The sequence below is a fragment of the Micropterus salmoides genome, unplaced genomic scaffold (genome assembly GCF_014851395.1).
Source record: "Micropterus salmoides isolate LMB-PRFRI ecotype aquatic unplaced genomic scaffold, ASM1485139v1 Ms_hic_scaffold_13, whole genome shotgun sequence".
Taxonomy (NCBI): domain Eukaryota; kingdom Metazoa; phylum Chordata; class Actinopteri; order Centrarchiformes; family Centrarchidae; genus Micropterus; species Micropterus salmoides.
The window spans coordinates 20,511,423-20,528,624 of record NW_024040374.1 but is presented as its reverse complement, the minus strand read 5'-3'; the positions used below and the strand labels follow the sequence as shown (position 1 = coordinate 20,528,624).

General features: G+C 42.7%; 2 protein-coding genes and 1 long non-coding RNA gene across 6 annotated transcripts in view; 2 read left to right on the top strand and 1 right to left on the bottom strand.

The window, feature by feature from the left end:
* Positions 1–9: 9 nt before the first annotated feature.
* Positions 10–4,271, top strand: LOC119900839 (elongation of very long chain fatty acids protein 4-like). Of its 2 annotated transcripts, none has more exons than XM_038716112.1 (8): positions 10–162; positions 252–309; positions 889–1,076; positions 1,293–1,373; positions 1,549–1,605; positions 1,707–1,821; positions 3,667–3,794; positions 3,897–4,271. In XM_038716112.1, the coding sequence occupies exons 2-8, from the start codon at positions 252–254 to the stop codon at positions 4,059–4,061; spliced, it is 792 nt and encodes a 263-aa protein (XP_038572040.1). In that variant the 5' UTR covers positions 10–162; the 3' UTR covers positions 4,062–4,271. The 2 variants fall into 2 exon arrangements, with proteins under 2 accessions (XP_038572040.1, XP_038572041.1); XM_038716113.1 differs by having other exon boundaries at positions 23–172.
* Positions 4,272–4,456: 185 nt separating this feature from the next.
* LOC119900836 (zinc finger protein GLIS1) overlaps positions 4,457–17,202 on the bottom strand; it is a 70,660-nt gene continuing 57,914 nt past the window's right edge. For all 3 annotated transcript variants that reach the window (XM_038716107.1, XM_038716106.1, XM_038716108.1), the window contains 4 exons: positions 14,669–14,849; positions 6,881–7,023; positions 5,852–6,007; positions 4,457–5,752 (listed from right to left, as the gene is read on the bottom strand). In XM_038716107.1, coding sequence (XP_038572035.1) covers positions 5,616–5,752; positions 5,852–6,007; positions 6,881–7,023; positions 14,669–14,849 — 617 coding nt within the window. In that variant the 3' untranslated portion in view covers positions 4,457–5,615. The remainder of the gene's footprint in view (positions 5,753–5,851; positions 6,008–6,880; positions 7,024–14,668; positions 14,850–17,202) is intronic.
* LOC119900841 lies at positions 6,932–17,093 on the top strand. Its single transcript, XR_005444111.1, has 3 exons — positions 6,932–7,043; positions 14,603–14,757; positions 15,774–17,093. It is a non-coding gene; the product is annotated as an uncharacterized LOC119900841 (long non-coding RNA).

Here is a 17,202-nt window from a genome sequence, read left to right as displayed (position 1 = left end):
TGCCTCGGTTGTTCACTCATCTGTCTCAGGGTTTGGATTTACCTGGATCTGGCAGCAGGGAGTGCTGCAAGTTGAACTTTGCTAATACTTATTTGCCAGATTGTGTTCAAAGGTTCTCCCGGCGTCGCCGCGGACGTTTAGTGTTGCAACACCGCTTGCAAGGTGCGCATCAGTGAGTAGATGTTTGTCTTAAAAATGCTGCTTTGAGTGTGTTCCTCCTTTCAGCCGTTCACTTTCTTTATGTCTTCCAGATGGCTTCTGCTTGGCAAAGTGTCGTATCTTTACACCAGAGGATGGTGGACTATGGAGGTATGATGATGACAGCTCCCCCACACACATATATAGTTCATGTCAGTTCATGTCAGTTCCTGCGAGTTGTAGAAGAGATTCCCCGTCTGGAGAACAAGCCTATACATGTGTGTTCAGCGTGTGGGAGCTGGGAGCTGCAGATGTGCTCCCCCTTTCACAATGACCTCTTTGTGGTTGTCACATGATTTGCCACCAAGCCATTATTTAAATGACATTATCTTGTAACAGTGGTGGAAATACCGGAGCAGGAGGAAGAGGAACCTTTTGATTATCAGAGAAGAACTGCCATTTTACTTTGTGTAGGCCCTAATGTAATAAATATGTTATGCTTTTCGAATCAGGAGCTGGTTTAAACTGCACACATTAACAGGTCATCTGAGCTGAACTGGAACAAGGAAAACTGTAAAAACCTGGCAGAGACTGAATCCAAAAGCATCTGTAATAAGTGCTGGAAGTTTGGGGGGAATCAGGGCAGTTCTTAAAACTTGTAATAAAAGCCACAGATGTGCCCTGTAATGTATTTGTTCATTTGTAATTAATGTCTAAAAGGCCCTGACGCAAAGCCCTCTCATGTTTCAGACAAGAGGACGGACCCGTGGCTGCTGGTCTACTCCCCCATCCCGGTGTCGATCATCTTCCTGCTTTACCTCTGTGTGGTCTGGTTCGGCCCCCGCCTGATGAAAAACAGACAACCTGTTGACCTGAAAGCCGTTCTCATTGTTTACAACTTTGCCATGGTCTGCCTGTCTGCCTACATGTTCTACGAGGTGCGTTTGTGCTGCTTTCTGTCCTGCATTAACAAGCAAAACCAAATCAATCAAGAGCAACAGTCATGATGGAAATATTCCGTATCAATTTCCAGGTGTGAATATGTCTAAAATGTCTTTTTTTTAATTTTCTCATAGCTGCTGCTTCCTCTTAGAAATGTATGTTGATGTTGGTGGTGTGTTGTTTCATTAAGTAATTGTTTGAATATTTACCAGTTCCTGGTCACATCCAGGCTGTCAAACTACAGCTTCTCCTGTGAGCCTGTAGATTACAGCAACAGCCCGCTGGCAATGAGGGTAAGCAAGTGTTTTACTTGATTAATTTAGACACTGTGTGTGCACATTTAGAACATAATGCACAGGAAAATAATACTACAGTGTAGCCGACAGTGCAAGTGGTAAGATAAAACATACAGTTATTTAAATGAATAATGTGTAAAACCCACCTTTCTCCATTATTTTCTTCTTCCAGATGGCCAGTGTCTGCTGGTGGTTTTTCTTCTCCAAGGTCATAGAGCTCAGTGACACGGTACATGTTTGTTACAACATTTGCAGTTTCAGTGAAAGAAGAGGTGTAAGAATGCCAAGTTGAAAACTGTAACAGTTTAATCTGCTCCTCTCTATGAGCAGATCTTTTTCATCCTGAGGAAGAAGAGCAGTCAGGTGACCTTCCTTCATGTCTACCACCACGGCACCATGATCTTTAACTGGTGGGCAGGAGTCAAGTATGTGGCCGGCGGAGACTGTAAGTAAACTATTTGTGAAGTTTTTGTGAGCTAGTGCTGTGATGATGCTGATAGAAAAAACAGATAGGAGCACGAGGTTGTGCATGGAGGATAAATCTGGTGATTTTTCATGTTGCTAACAAATCCAGGGCTGTAAACGGTGGGGACTCCTTTTCATTATTATTGTTACGACGTCAAACACAGGTCTAACGGCCAAAGCGCGAATATTGGAGGTTGTGGCTAGAACTGACACTTGTTTTGTCAAGACTGTGAGTTTGTGAGGCATCTCGAAGCTCACGTCAGCTGTTTAATTCTGTCACCAGAGTGTAGACCCCGCTCTGTACCAGCTTCACTTCGCTGTTCACCATTTAAATATTTGAATGTCAGTGCGTTCTCGTTAAATGCGTTCAAGGTTCACTGTTTCTTTGGAAAATAATGTCAATTGGAGCCAAATTTTGTGTACATAATAAAAATACCCAAAATTTATACATTACATTTAAGCTGACGCCTTTGTCCAAAGCAACTTACAATTGCTATATGTCAGAGGTCGCACGCTTCTGGCGCAACTAGGGTTAAGTGTCTTGTACATGACACATTAGTGGACATGTTACAGTGGGGGATTGAACCCGGGTCTCTCACACCAAAGGCATGTATTTTATCCACTGCTCCATCACCACCCCTTCAATTCATCATTGATAGTTACTGATTATTGTATCAATGCACAGTCATGGACTGCTGCTGGCTCACCAGGGCCCCAAATGTGTATTAATCCACAGCTGAAAATGGTCCCCAACAAATACACTATTTTATCCTGTTTGAGTAAGATTTTCTAAAAACTTCAGTGCCCAGCTGCTGAAATGAATTTGTATTTTTTAACGAAACTATATTTATGAGATGTTTTTAAATGTCTTCAGTAGGAATGAATGGAAAATGAATTAAGTACCATAGACAGGTTAGTTTTGGTCTTTTATAATAAAACTATAAATTAACAATAACTATAGAATGAAACCTTTAACTGTAGGATTTGTCTACTCCCTAAAAAAAAAACGCAGAAGTGAAACTGGTTTACAGTAGGTTTTCACATAGAACGAATCTGTTTTGGTATTTTGGTGCATAATGAAAAACAAGTATATTTTAATGTATATTTCGGAGATGTTTTTAAAAATGTATGTCTTCGGTAGGAACAAATGGACTTTGAATTTGTGCCACATACAGAAAAGTTAGCTATAGAATTATACCTTTAACTATAGGATTTGTACACTCCCTATGGAAACGCCCTTCAGCGAGACTTGGGTTTGATTATAATCAGACGCTAAACAGGTTTATAGTAGGTAAGTCAATTCATTCATCTTTAAACACGACGGATTTCATTCCAAAGATAGCAGACATTCAGTTGTGTCCCCAGGATCACCAGATAGTGACGTATTAGAAACAACCTCTAATGAGTTACAGGCGTGTTTGTGTGAGGGTAAGATGATGTTTAAATTGAACAAATAACCCAAAAGCACACAAAAGAGACCAATTGTTTCAACTAAACAGCTAGCTGGCTGGATGTTGGTTGTAAAAATGGATAAAAAGAACCTCCTTAAGTTCATTACTTCATATTCTACATCATGTTAGTGTTCAGATGCTCTCTGGTGCATCGCATAGATGTTGTTTCAGCCCCTGAAACTAAACTGTAATATTAACAAAACATCTGATTGTGTCATTCTACTGTGTGTCTGCTGCATCACACTCTATATTATTCAAAGTTAAAACTTGTAGGCTACCACACTCACTGCATTTTTTAATTTAAATGACTTAAATTGATTTTGAGAACATTCAAAAGGCCTGAATGTTCCTCTGTTTGTATCACATCCTTGCAGCGTACTTCGTCGGCATGATCAACAGCTTCGTACACGTTGTGATGTATTTTTACTACGGCCTGGCTGCCATCGGCCCTCACATGCAGAAGTACCTGTGGTGGAAGCGATACCTCACGTCCCTGCAACTGGTGAGAGGCCCCTGCTCTGAATGAAAAAGGATTGTGAATGTGCATACAAGGTGTTTGTGAACGAAGCTGATCTGAACCTTTTCCCCCCGACTGCCCCTCCAGCTGCAGTTCCTGCTGTTCCTGATACACACGGGCTACAACCTGCTCACAGAGTGCGACTTCCCCAAGTCCATGAACTTGTTTGTGTTTACGTACTGCTTCACCCTCATCATCCTCTTCAGTAACTTCTATCATCAGAGCTACCTCAACAAGAAGAAGCAGATATGAGACAGTTTCCTGTAACTGCAGTGCTTGCCAGCGTCCACAAGAGGGAGCAACATGCTCACAGCTCGGAGGTTTTTCTTATGGTGCTCATTATTAACTGCAGGTTTAGCTCTACAGTCTAATACTAACCTTTACAGACATGTACAACTAATGTGAACGATTTTAGTACTTTCTGCGGTTTTTTGGAGCATCAAATACATATCAGAAAACAGATACTGTGTGATCATTCAGTTATTTATTTCTTAAATTGAGAAATGACAAACATTCAAACGATTGCTGTAAACAAACTGTACATTTTTTACATATTAATAAGTAGGTTGGTTTTTTTCTGCATTATCGCAGAGTTACTGAGTTCAAACCCTCCTCCAGAGATAAATCCAAAAGGCAAAAAACCCCACTTAACAACAAAATACAGAAATGCAAACATTTTTTTCCCCCACTGTTAAAACAACACGGCAACGTGATATATTCTTTTCTACACTTCAGTCAAAATAGATTGAATGATGTAGATTAGAGAGAGAAAGCACGACGAGGAGGGAGAGGACATTTCATTTCTATTCAGGAGTTTTGTAGTGTTTGATGTTTGTGTATCAGAATCTGCTTTATTGGCCAACTATGTGTACACATCCAAGGAGTTCGACTCCAGTTTTAAGTTGCTCTGGGTGTAATTACACGCAGTTCAAAGAACAATTTTCAGTAAGATAGAAATATTGAAGCTAAAAACATTGTGTGAGCTTGATCTGATTGTACTGTTGAGCGTCTTAGGACCAGTGTCACCAAGTCAGATTTTTTTGTACATGATGAGTGCTTGGCCAATAAATGTAATTCTGAACCTAAGAAATGAAGAGCATGGCTATTTGAACGGCGAAAAAAAATCTGATTTCCTCAGCTTTCTTTTTCTTTACTGATAAGAAAGGGTCATTTATTTGACTTGAGTCATTCCTTTATTTAATGTGAGTAGTTATCGGAAAGCTCCCACAGGCTCCCATAGGAGACAACATACAACTGTTTTCACAGGCTGAGTACTGCTCCTCTTGACAATTAAACTGAGCTTCATGTGTATAATCAGCTGAGCAACCCTTTAACAGCATATAAACGCAGACAATACCTCAAATCTTTGCCTATTTTCTAAAGGATAATTTTTAAGACAAGGGGGTAGAAAATCAATTGGTAACATCTGGAAAACATGCAACCAGTGACGTGACATTGTTGTTTTAATTAGTCACAAGCAAAACAGTTTGGGAACCACTATTCTTCTTACCTATTCGGATTATTAGTGCCGTTTACATCTTGACCATTCATATAGTTCCAGGTAAACAGTTAATCACACGGCAGTATACTAAACTGACTTCCAAACGTCTTTATGTCTGTTTCATCTGGCAGTTATGCAGGTCAGAAGAAGCTATAAATTACTCTGATTTAATGTGTGACCCATATCTTGCATAAAACAAAGAACCAGAAACAGGAGCTGGGGAAGAGGTGATCCAGGTGTGTTAAGACGGCTGTGGAAGGACTGCAGAGTAGGTGTGGTGAAGCGTGCCCGGCTCCAGTGTTGCTCTATGTCTCTGTGTAGACGGAGGACATGTGGCTCAGGCTACGGTCAAAGCTGCCCACCTGGAAGAAAATGCTCTCCTCTGGGCTGGAAGAGAACTGGCACCCTGCGCCGCCTTGCAGCTCCTGGGTCATGCTGAAGCCTGGGACAGACGAGATCAAGTGCAGTTTGTTTAACACTTTGGTGAAATCAATCAGGTGATCTGCTGATGGCATTCAGGCTCTAGGTAAAATGTCCTCACCTGCCGTGCCTGTGTTGCTTGTCGACATGTGGAAGCCATTCTGTTGATGGGAAGTGTAGGAGTGAGAATCTCCCGGGACATGGACGCCTCCGACCGTCTGCTCCATCCTGTAGGAGTCTCCAAAATGGAAGCAGCTCTGAAAGCTGCCTTGGTATTCTAGGAAATGAGGGGATGATGTAAAGGAGCAGGGAGGAGGAAGAGAGGAGAAAAATAGAAGCCAGACTTGAGCGACTTCCACCATGTGTCTATGGGCAATTGTTTCTAAGGTCAGTAAGTGCCCGATCCATCCGGCTGAAACCTGATGTGGATCTCAAATTATGACAATGCTATATTTGTGCTTGTGCTAACTGTGCCAGCCCCATAGTATGTAACATTTGTCCCCATCATCTCAGTTTGTACTCAGAATGGACCGCAGGAGTCACGATAATGGGAGAGCAGCCTTTCCTGGAGCGCTTTTTACGCAACTCCCTGACCACAGCGCGGTTAGAGAGACGTCCATGTGTAGATCTTTACAGGGAAAACAGTGTTTAAGGCATTAGGAAAACGGCTCGGGAGTGACAGCTGAGCCTGTCATGTTAAGGCGCTGAGAGACAGCTGAATACATGAGCCAGCATTTTGTTGGCTAATTCAGCGCAGGGAAAAGGCTTCCGGCGTGTGGTTTTCCCCACTCTGTCTCTATGACTCTAATCTCTCCCCGTCCTAAAAATGCTCTGACAGAGCCACAGGGCAGTATCGCTGCTCTAAAAGACAACTTCCTCTGTTTGAGGCCTTTCATGTGAGTCTCCTGTTACAGTAAGCATTTTAAAAAAGGACACAAGGGTGTTCTTATGTATATTCAAGTGATCTGACACTGTGAAATCTCTCATAGGAAGTCCTTTAAAAGTAATCCTCGGGCTACATGTTACTGATTGAACTGGAACAGGAAAAATTGTAGGATATTAAATTGAAATGCCAATCAACAATTTCAAAACATATTTCCTGAAACAAGTTAAGTTACATTCAGCCAGATATCCTTGGGTCAAGTCTTACCGTCGTTGGCAGACTGATGCTGGTGATAGTGAGAGTAGGGCTTGTGGTGAGGGTGGACATGCTGTTTCTCCAGAGGAGGAGGAGGAGGAGGAGGAGGAGTCCCTGTTCCCTTTATCCCCGGAGACAGGAGGGGATCCGACACCCTGGAGGAGACACAGAAAAAGTAGGTGAAATGTTCATTCTAAACCTCTCGATCTATCATTCATCCCTTTCCAGATGGTCTCAATAATTTCTTTATAGAATGCTTCATGCATTGTGATATCCCAATTCGAAGACACGGCTACACGCCGGCCCGCTAACGACTTGTTCCGGCAAACCCAGTGGAGCTGTTAGTAATCCTAAACACACAGAAGAAGAGACATTCCAGGCGTGTGGAAACTTAGGCTCCCCACACGTAATTGTCGTCCTACCACATATTATGATCTTAAGTCAACAAACAGCAGAGCGTGCATTCAAGTGAAACACCCCCGCGCCCCTGTACACACTGCCCACCACTGCAGTAACCCCAGCCTTTATGGCCTTAAGAGAAGAAAGCACAATAGTGTTTACATTCATGACTTCTGAGAAAAAGAAATATTAAGATGACATGTTTGTAACTTTGTGGACTCTTAAGTGCCTGGAGAACAGCTGACGTTTCCACATCGGCTTATTTTTGTGGATGCTGATCACTTAAACAACGGTCTGATACAGCAGTCTCAAATCACACTTAGGGACAAAATCTCAACCTAATCAATTTAAATGAAGCATACTGGCAAGCTTTCTTTGTGTGCGCTGGGAATACCACAATCTGGAGATCAAATGGTGAAATATTACGATCATTCCAGCTGACTGTAACTCCGCCATTTAGCGTCACAGTTCATCCTCGAAAACCTTCAGAATGAAATGAAACCTCTGCAGCACGCTTCAGTGAGTTTGTACAGAAGCTGTCAGCAGCATCTGAGACCAGGTTCTGTACAAAACCGTATTGTCTAACAGGAGAAGTATGCTGTTATCATGGTGGTTGATGGCTGTAAAGTGTGCACATAAAGGGATTTCTAAATATTTGGAGAATTACATTGTACATTTTAAGGGGGATCCTACAGCAAAATCATCACAGTTGTAGAAACAGCAGCAGAAATGTAAAACCTCTTTCAGACATGCCTCACATTACATAAATGTGATGGCAATTTTTCATGTCGTGTCTAAATAAGCCCTTAACATGGAACAAGTCTGAACTGAATCACTATAAAGGAATAGTTTGACATTTTCAGAAAAACTCTTTGTTTTCTTGCCAAGGGTTAAATTGATACCACTCTCATGTCTGTACAATCAATGTGAAGCTAGAGCAAGGAAATGGTAAAAATCCACCTACCAGCATCTCTAAAGCTCATGAACCAATATGTTATCTGTTTACTTAATCCACAAAAACTACAAGCAGGTTGTACGTAGTAAACATATATGACGAGCCAATTAGTGAGGTGGGGTGGTGCTAGTAGGTGGATTTTGTTAGAGCCAGGGTAACTGTTTCCCCAGTTTCCAGTCATCATGCAAAGAGAGATATTTAATGGGTGTCTTGTTTCGCCTTCATAAGATCACTTTAATAACTTTACTCAGGAGCAGCAAGAACCATGTCTGGTATTTATTCAGACACTTAAAAGTTAAAGTTAACAAGAAACTCAAAATGACCACTAATTTAACGGCTTAATGCTGTACACTTGACATTAACTTAATGGAACAGCAATCAGGTCCAAATCCAGACTGATAGCCAACAGACCTGCCTTTAACACAGAGCTGGCCAATCACCCACCCCCAAATATTCAACAGCTACTTAGTACCCTCTCATGACTGCATATCAGGAATGCCAACACATAAACTGCTGCTGTGTTACTATTTGCCGCTGTGCTCTGGAAGCATATGGTTTGCGCTAAGCGCTATATGAATGTGATGACAGAGTGCTGCTGGAGGCAGCCGAGCCCTCAGATGACTGCTCACCGCTGGCCTGGCTGGAGCCTGCTATATGACCTGCTGCTCCCGCCCAGCACTCAGTTGCTGGCAGTGGCATTGTGCAGGGCATTTGGCAGAGAAAGTGGCTGATGAAGGGAGATGGTAAACGATGTCCAAGAAGCTGCGACGCATTCCTGCCAAAGCTGAATTTATTTTACATTTTCCTTAGCTGCCTTGAGCCAAATGAACATAGGATTAGATGTGAGTAGTCATCTGAATCTGGAATTTCCATTATACCAACAACCAGTGGTGGAAAGTACATTTTTGAGGTACTTTACTTGAATACTTCAATTTTATGTAACTTTATACTTGGTAAACATTGTACCTTTTACTCCATTAAGCTTATAAAATCCAATGTATTCTTAAAGATTACACTACCCAACTTTATATAAAGTACTTAAATTAGCTCCACCTCAAACAGCTACACCAGTAATAATCCACTATTAAATAATATTACATATTATTACATTACATTTTATAAAAATATTACACAGAGAGTGGCTATTTTGCCACCTAATAAAGACTTTTACTTTTTATATTAAAAGCACATTTTGCTGCTAATACTTTTTACTACAAGTAAAAGTATGGACTAAGCAACACTGAACATTTACTCATAATGGAGTATTTTTATTGTATGGCAGGATCTACAGATGCCCTATACCTCTTTTAACAACTTGAAAACAAATCTCATGCAGGATTAGCAAACAAAAAACAACTTAAAATTTAGGTGACTGGATTAAATGTTTCTGGGAGTAACAGGTGGTTAAAGAATTGTTCTATACTGGAGGTTTTCTCTCGGAGTGCCTTCTACTCATCAACATGTTCATTTGGGTATCGATTTCAAGTGCTTAGCTGTACATGGACTGCACTTGACCTCCGTGTCTACCTCCTGCTAAATTGAGGAAGCTTGTGTGGCACCTTGTGTTAGTCCAGCTCTGGAGACGCTAGCTGTTAGCGAGCGTGGCAAATCCACGGGTTGGCACAGGCCCAGCGCGTGGCCATGTGTTCCTGCAGAGAGCAGCATTCCCCCAGGAGCTGCTGTCAGCACAAACTCAGGAAACAGTTATACTGTTCATATTTTTACAAGCTGCCTCTATGTGCAGCTAAAGTGAATCATAAGCTAATCACTGCCAGCTGAACCCCAGCCCTGCTCTCGCTAGTCTCTAGCTTGCTAGCTACTCAGGCTCGAGGTATGAGGGGAATCTTTCATATGCCATATTAATCTCTTTCCTGATATTCATCTTCACTGACCATTCTGCACTACTCCGCTTTTTCCAGACAGCCCACCCACTCCTGTCCTGCTGCAGTGAGTGATTTGACCGCTGACCTGTTGATTCCTGAAGGTTGAGTTGGATGGGATTTTAAGGATTAATGGACTATATTTAATAAATAGTAAGAAGGTTGAGAGGTTAGGGAGAACGTGGACAGACATGTAAAATACCTTTGTGTGCTGTCCATTATGGCAGAGTGACCTCTATGGGCATAAAGATAATGTCAGGAGTAGATGTTAATACAAACAATTTTAAAGTGATGAGTAGATGGTTTATGAGACCTCACACTGCTCACTGAGAGAACAGCTCAGTGTCTTGAGTGGCTCAGTGAATTTTTCTGTGAGTAATATGGGAAAGCTGATGTCATTGTGGGAAAGAGATCTGGTTCAGCACTTAAGTTCATGATTAAACTCCGATCTTAGGAATGCTACAGCCAGAAGATGAAAAGGTCTTGCTGCTCTGAAGTCCAGACAAAATCACTTGTATTCAGGTATGCGTGCATGGACTGTGACTGCAACGATTGTCCAGAAACATTAATTCAAGTTGATGCACTCTTGTTGTGTTAAAGTAAAGCTGCCCTTGGGAGTCTTGGCTCTTTGTACTGAGGCGCAATGGGATGGAAAGAAACCTGAAGATTCATGGGCAGTCCCACTCTGCTCCTCGTTCGTCTTCCTTCACCTGCAGCTAACTGTCACACTAGGGAGCTGGGATCATACCCTGTCTTCCACAGACCCTACGTCCTCCACAAACACCCTCTGCCTCCCCTCTCATCTCCCCCCTTTGTAGCCGACCAAATAAGCCCCTCTGATGGATGACAGGGGCTTCTTTGGCGCAGACTGGTGGGAACGCTTCTGGTTCTGGTTAGCAAGCTAAAGCTGTGCTTGAGAGACAGACTACAGCATTCTGGCTAAAGCTAAGCTAAAGCTAAGCCAGCCCTGAAGGCCCCAGCCTGAAGAGAACAGCCAGGGCTCGGGATATTTTTGGGGGCCCTGAAATCTCTGTTAGTCTAAAGATAACTGCCTTAAACACAAGTGATCCATCCTTAATCACCATCCTTCTTGGAAGAATATTCACAGTAAATCATCTGAATCTTTTCTGTGAATTAACCGTTTGTGTAGACAGGTTAATTCAAGACTAGACATTTATAACCAGCACCACAAAATTAGTGAGTGACATGCTGTCACGAGTGACTACCTCAAAAATGTTTATTTGGTGCTGTGAGATTGACACTCATTTTCTGGATCAGAATGATGATGGGCTGGAAGACAGACAGTGTAGAGCTACAAGCTGTGAACATCCCCCTTCAGAGCAGGAGCTCTTAATGTAGCTCTGTGCCGTCTCTGCCGCCACTCTAATTCAATTAGCCCATGTCAGTCACTGCTGAGATATCAAACCACCTCAGACTAATATTTGCAGAGGGGCTCTAATATCAATACGCAGGTAAAGGCAGTAGGCTCTCCCCTCCGCAATTATATAACCACATATGGCTGAAGCAGTGAATGACAATATTTACCACCCATCTCTCTGTGAGCACAGGCCGCCATGGTGGAACAGCCATCTCTATGAGAGAGGCCCTACGCACACACACGCATACGCACTCGTGCCACGCCAATCGCCAAATGTATTTTAACTGGCATATTTTAATATTAGCTTCAGAAAAATGACACTGGTATTTACAAAGTAAAAAGAGTCTAAATGGCCCATTTGAGCCAGAGTAAACACATTTAGCTATGAGGTCAGAGGCTGCCACACTAGAGGCAAGTTGGTTTGATAATTTTGTCAAAATGTTTAATGTCCTGCTAAACCGTTTGGGAAAAACAAGTGCGGCGCTGATATTGACTTTGGCAGCAGCCTGTATACTCAAGGCTTTAAACATGTAAATCAAATGCTCCATCTTCAGGCAAATGTGAGTAGACGTTTCATGCCCGGCTAGTTGCACTGTAGGCCCCTGCCACAAATCGCTTTCTGATTCCTCGCCCCGCCCCGTCCACACTGTGTGATGAACAGATATGCCACCACTGTGTGTGTGTGTGCGTGCGTGCGCATTTACGACTACTTTCAGGTGATGAAATCCATAAATTTGGAAACTGCTGCAATTTTAATGCAGCATTGTCATCATGTCACAAGAATGTAGGGCGGTTACGGTGGGGAAGTAAAGATATACATGAACACGGGAGATTGCTTCTATGGCATAATGGGCACTTAAGTGCAAAAAGGGAATTCTCACCGCACTCACACTCACACAGTGTTCAGATGTTCTTCATAAAGCACCCAATGGAATAGACCCACATCTCACATCCAATATGTCACCCTGCCTGTGTAGCTGCTGTTACAGCATCCCCTAGTCAGGTCCTTTTCACTTTCCATTCCTCTCCCCGTGCTGGTAATTGTGCGTGCCGCCGAGAAAGAGGCATTTAAACCGCAAGGTAATTTAGACAGGGTTCTCCTCCTGCTTACCAGGCTTGAAACAACACACCACCTTCCAGATGCTTCCAGGCCGACCTGACGTCTCGGAGCGGCGCTCGGACGTTTACATCCAGACGGTTTTGCTGCGCCGGCTCGCTGCACTGTTTGTGCTGGAAATCTGCTGTGCCTCACACCCCAATCACACGCAATCATGTGTGTTTCCTGGATTACTATATGTAAACTCCTCTCACTTACACACACTCCCACACACGGAGGCACACATGAGTACGGATGCATGCGTGGCTCTTAAGAGTAAGAAAGCCATCAAACCTCATTCTGTCATACACCTATGCTGTATATACTCCCATAAAAGTGCATATACACACGCAGACACCCAAAGAGCAGACCACAGAGTTAAAAGAAAGCGTGTTTATGTAACACGATCACTTTTGTAACACAGGGTTTATGATGCTTGATTCCATCCACTCTTTCTCAATGTTATTAAACTGTAAAAGACTGTTTTCCTTTTCTACCTCCCTGGTTTTCGGCACATTGTTTAGTACAGTACACACTGAGCCTCCTGACGACACTGGGGCTCTGCTGGCTCTCTAGGGAAATCATCTGCACTAATAGGAAACATGCTGTGCCTCGCTGTCTCTCTCTCTCACACACACATACACACACACGCACACGCACACACTAAGAACAGCACAGATACATGACATGTTTAATTTCTGCTTTCTGGAGTGTCCTTGAGCAAGATAGATATATTCCTCAAGACACTTCTATGAGCTGATGTTTCCATGGACTCCTGGATACTCTGTGGTATCCAATGCAATGAGGCAGCTTTCTGAAAATGTGTTTTAGTACAGTAATTAATGTATTCTCTTTACAGTCGGTTCTTTCTTCATGACATTTACAAGAAACTTAAAACAGGACTGAGGAGAAACTCTTTTTCTTCTTTGCCAAAGATGTAGCAATACTGGCACACTTGCTAAATAACACTTAAGTGTCTTAAGTTTTATTGCTGGTCCTTTAATAGTATCCCCAGCTGTACTTATTTTCACAATTATCTGGAAGATGTATCATCTTTTAAGATGGCATAATCTAATGCAGTTCATTGTTTGGTATCTGTTGTATGATCCCTCACCAAGTGTCTTATGCAATATATGAAGGTCTGTACCAGTAGATTTGTACAATATGAATTGGTTGGTAATGTTGTCAGAGATAATTTGTTAATTCTTGTCATTTGAGGATAACACAGCTCACAACATAAACAGCAAATGATGATCCTATCGCACTGCTTTGACAGTTTACTCTCATTAAAGCGTGAATCATGTCCGGCCAAGCGGTTTGGTCATCGCGCTGACGCTTTTGTATCCAGTGGAGATGGGGACCTTATGAACACTGATTCCAGTGCCAGAAATAGAGCTGGTGATGTGTCACGTTGACCCCGTGGTGACCGGCACAGCCCCTCTTCCCATGAGGGATGTCTCAGGGGTTGTGGAGTTGAGTTTGTTTCCAGCGAGAAAGCCAAATGGGTTTGTCAGCAGGACGGAGAGGCTTAACCTAACATGATCTAAGTGGGTTCGCACTGTGGGCCGGCCCTGATTCAGGATGATAAATAGGTGGAAAACAATGGAAACACAGTGGGTCAAAATCAGTGTGAGGCTCATAATACTATCAGCAGGTATAAAGTTCAAGTGTCTTGTGTGTGTGATTGTAGTTATCTGGATACTTGTAAATGTATTGTCATTTGGGCGGCTTGTTCTCAGTGAAGATGTTGCTCTTGTTCATCTTTACGCATTGAGTGCTTTTTGTAACTTCAGCTGGAAAGGTTTGACCTCACCAGACCGCGATGTCACATGGCTTTACCTCACACATACAACCCTTTGAGTTTAACCGCAGAGGCCAGTCAGAAGTAGTTTTAGTCATGTGACAACACTGTGACAAAGCCTTACATGACTGAGAAATTCCCACTCATTAATCAGGAAATGTAACCAGATTTAATATTTATATTTCCCACCCTTCTGACACATTCATAATTTTCCTTCCTCAACAGTGACCCTAAGTATGACACATCTCCACGGCTGAACACATCCATGTGACACATCCACGGAGGACTCACCCGTCTCTCGTGCTGTCCATGGCGGCCAGTGGGGACAGATGATGAGGGCTGCCGAGTTCCCGGTCCAGTCGGTGCTGTCGGGACGTCAGGTCAGTGGCGGAGGCAGAGGAGGGGTTAGGGGTAGGAGAGAGGAGCTCCACTGAGGCGCTGTGATGGGGGGTGCTGGAGCCAGTGTACAGGCCTGAAAGACAAACAAAGTTAATTCAGTAAACGTGCCAAATAAACTTGAGGGCCCTGCGCTCCACATTTCCTTTGAGCAAATTAAAAACCATTTCATGGCAACAGGATTTTGTTTTGACAACCTTCATCCAATCAGAGCTTTGTAAAATAAAATGTTCTGTGTTTTGCGCTGTTTGTAATTTAGGGTACATTGTTTCTGCTTCCACGGGGATTGGCCTTGTTTGTCCTTTCAGCTGTTTGTTCTTATTACACAATAATAATCTAAACTGTTACATGTGTTGAATAGTGGCTTTAAACATTTAAAGGGGGAATAAGGTTACTGGATGACCTCCCTTTTGCGTGTGTGTATGTTTGTGCATGCTGACGCTCATGTTTATGATATATGTGATGTATTTCTGCATGTGCACATCTGCATGAACACTGTACTGTATCAGTGTACTTTTCCTTTAAAACTTTTTACACATAAAAAAGAAGACAATAGAAGGCTATCATTGTCTGACTCTGTTCCAAAATGTCCAATATGTCTTTCACTATTCAATCACTGAGTATTTCTAAATCATATTTGATTAGCATTTTGTTGACACAGTGGTCTGGGGGGGGGGGTCATTATTTTCTACTAAAGCCAGCTGCATGTTGGCAACTTTTTCTACTGTTTCAAGCTTATCCATTTTTTTATTTACAATGTACTGCAAATAGGGCTGCAACTAATAATTATTATTATATATTAATGATTCTTTATTTTTTTGTGTTCCCTTGACATTCTGACAAGTTTCCACTTGTTCAATCTGAAAATGTTGCTCCAGAGAGTGAGACTTGTGACAATTCTTAGTAAAATCTAAATCTTCAGTCAAGAACTTGACATTGCTGACACCAAGTCTTGATAAGAGAGGTTACTCTTGGATCTTTACTTGTTCTCCCAACACAGTAAATCTACTCTCTCCATCGTCCGCTTCATTCATCGGCTGATGTCTTTCCCAGCGTCCATGAGGAGAGCTGTGCGCTGACTTTCTGGGACAGTTAACCAGTGACGAGAGGAGAAGACAAGGGGAGATGAAAGGAGGAGAAAAGATCGCTGCTCCTGGTTTTGCCGTTTCCAGGGCCAGCTGTTCTCAAGTGGAAGCATGCCGAGGCCTGATCTGACAGCACTCTGAAATGGTTACAAGCTTGATTCATTACCCCCAAATCATCAATCACAGACCTTAAATGTTTTCCCCTTTAGCCCCAACATCTGCTACCAGACCTGCAAAACAGTCGACAAATAATGGCCGTGATTGCCTCAGTTTCAATGCTGGTTCCTTGTGGAGGGAGAGAGAGAGTGGATGTGATGGCACTCTTGAAGAGTTAGCAGAGGATTATGTTCTGAAAATGTTGTGGATTGCTCTGAAAGGCTTCCGGTCGAGTTCAGAAAGAAAGCTCTGTGTGAGAGGGCGATGGAGAGGTACATAAGCCTCTCAGCATAACAGCAGGAGCATGTAAACCTCTGTACTAAAACTATGATGAGTCCTTCCTCTGGTTAATCAGAGAACACTTTAATTATGCTCTATAAAACAGAGAGTGGCTTCTCGTAAGTCTCACTGCAGCCATGTGAATAAGAGCAGACTTATAAGCCGTGAACAGGAAAACAAGTTAAGCTCTGACTGGAAGCATGACTCATTTTCTGCTCCACAAGTGTTAATGATGGGATGGCTGCCCACTTTGCCCCACCTCTTCCATGCATCCTATTGGCCCTGGAACAAAGTGAAACTCATGCAAAATGGGGTTCTTGCATGCCAACCTGCAACATCTTTGCTGGCCTCAAATAACACTGCATCCCTGAGCACTTTGGCATCGGCTCACGGGCGAGCTCCTCTGGGCTCTAAAACATTTAAAACAAGAGAGCAAGCAACATCCACTCAGAAACAGAGGGAGGTCAAGGTGGAAAAGCCGAGACTCAGAGGCCTGGTTCAACATTCAAAGACAAGTTGAACATTCAGTCATCAACGGGACGCTGGAGTTCCAGCAACAATAACAGAGAGCAACGGGGAGCCTGGATGGGGTACTGGCAGAAAACAAGGACAGATGTGTCCATAAACTAAGGAAGCTGCAGGGCATCTCTCTTGTCTTTAAGATTGTTATAATAATAATATATTTATCTCTCTCTTGTTCTCAATCTAAAGCAGTGTTGACGTTTGGTGACGGTCAAATTCATCAATTCTAAAATGGAAGTTTAATGGCTATATATGACGAATAAAAGTTTCTGTTTGTGGCTGTGTGTAATGTTTTTTGCAGCCTTGCATGACAAGATGACAGGTTAACATGATATGCTTATGAAATACAAACCAAAACAAACAACAGTGCCAGGTTGTAACATTTCC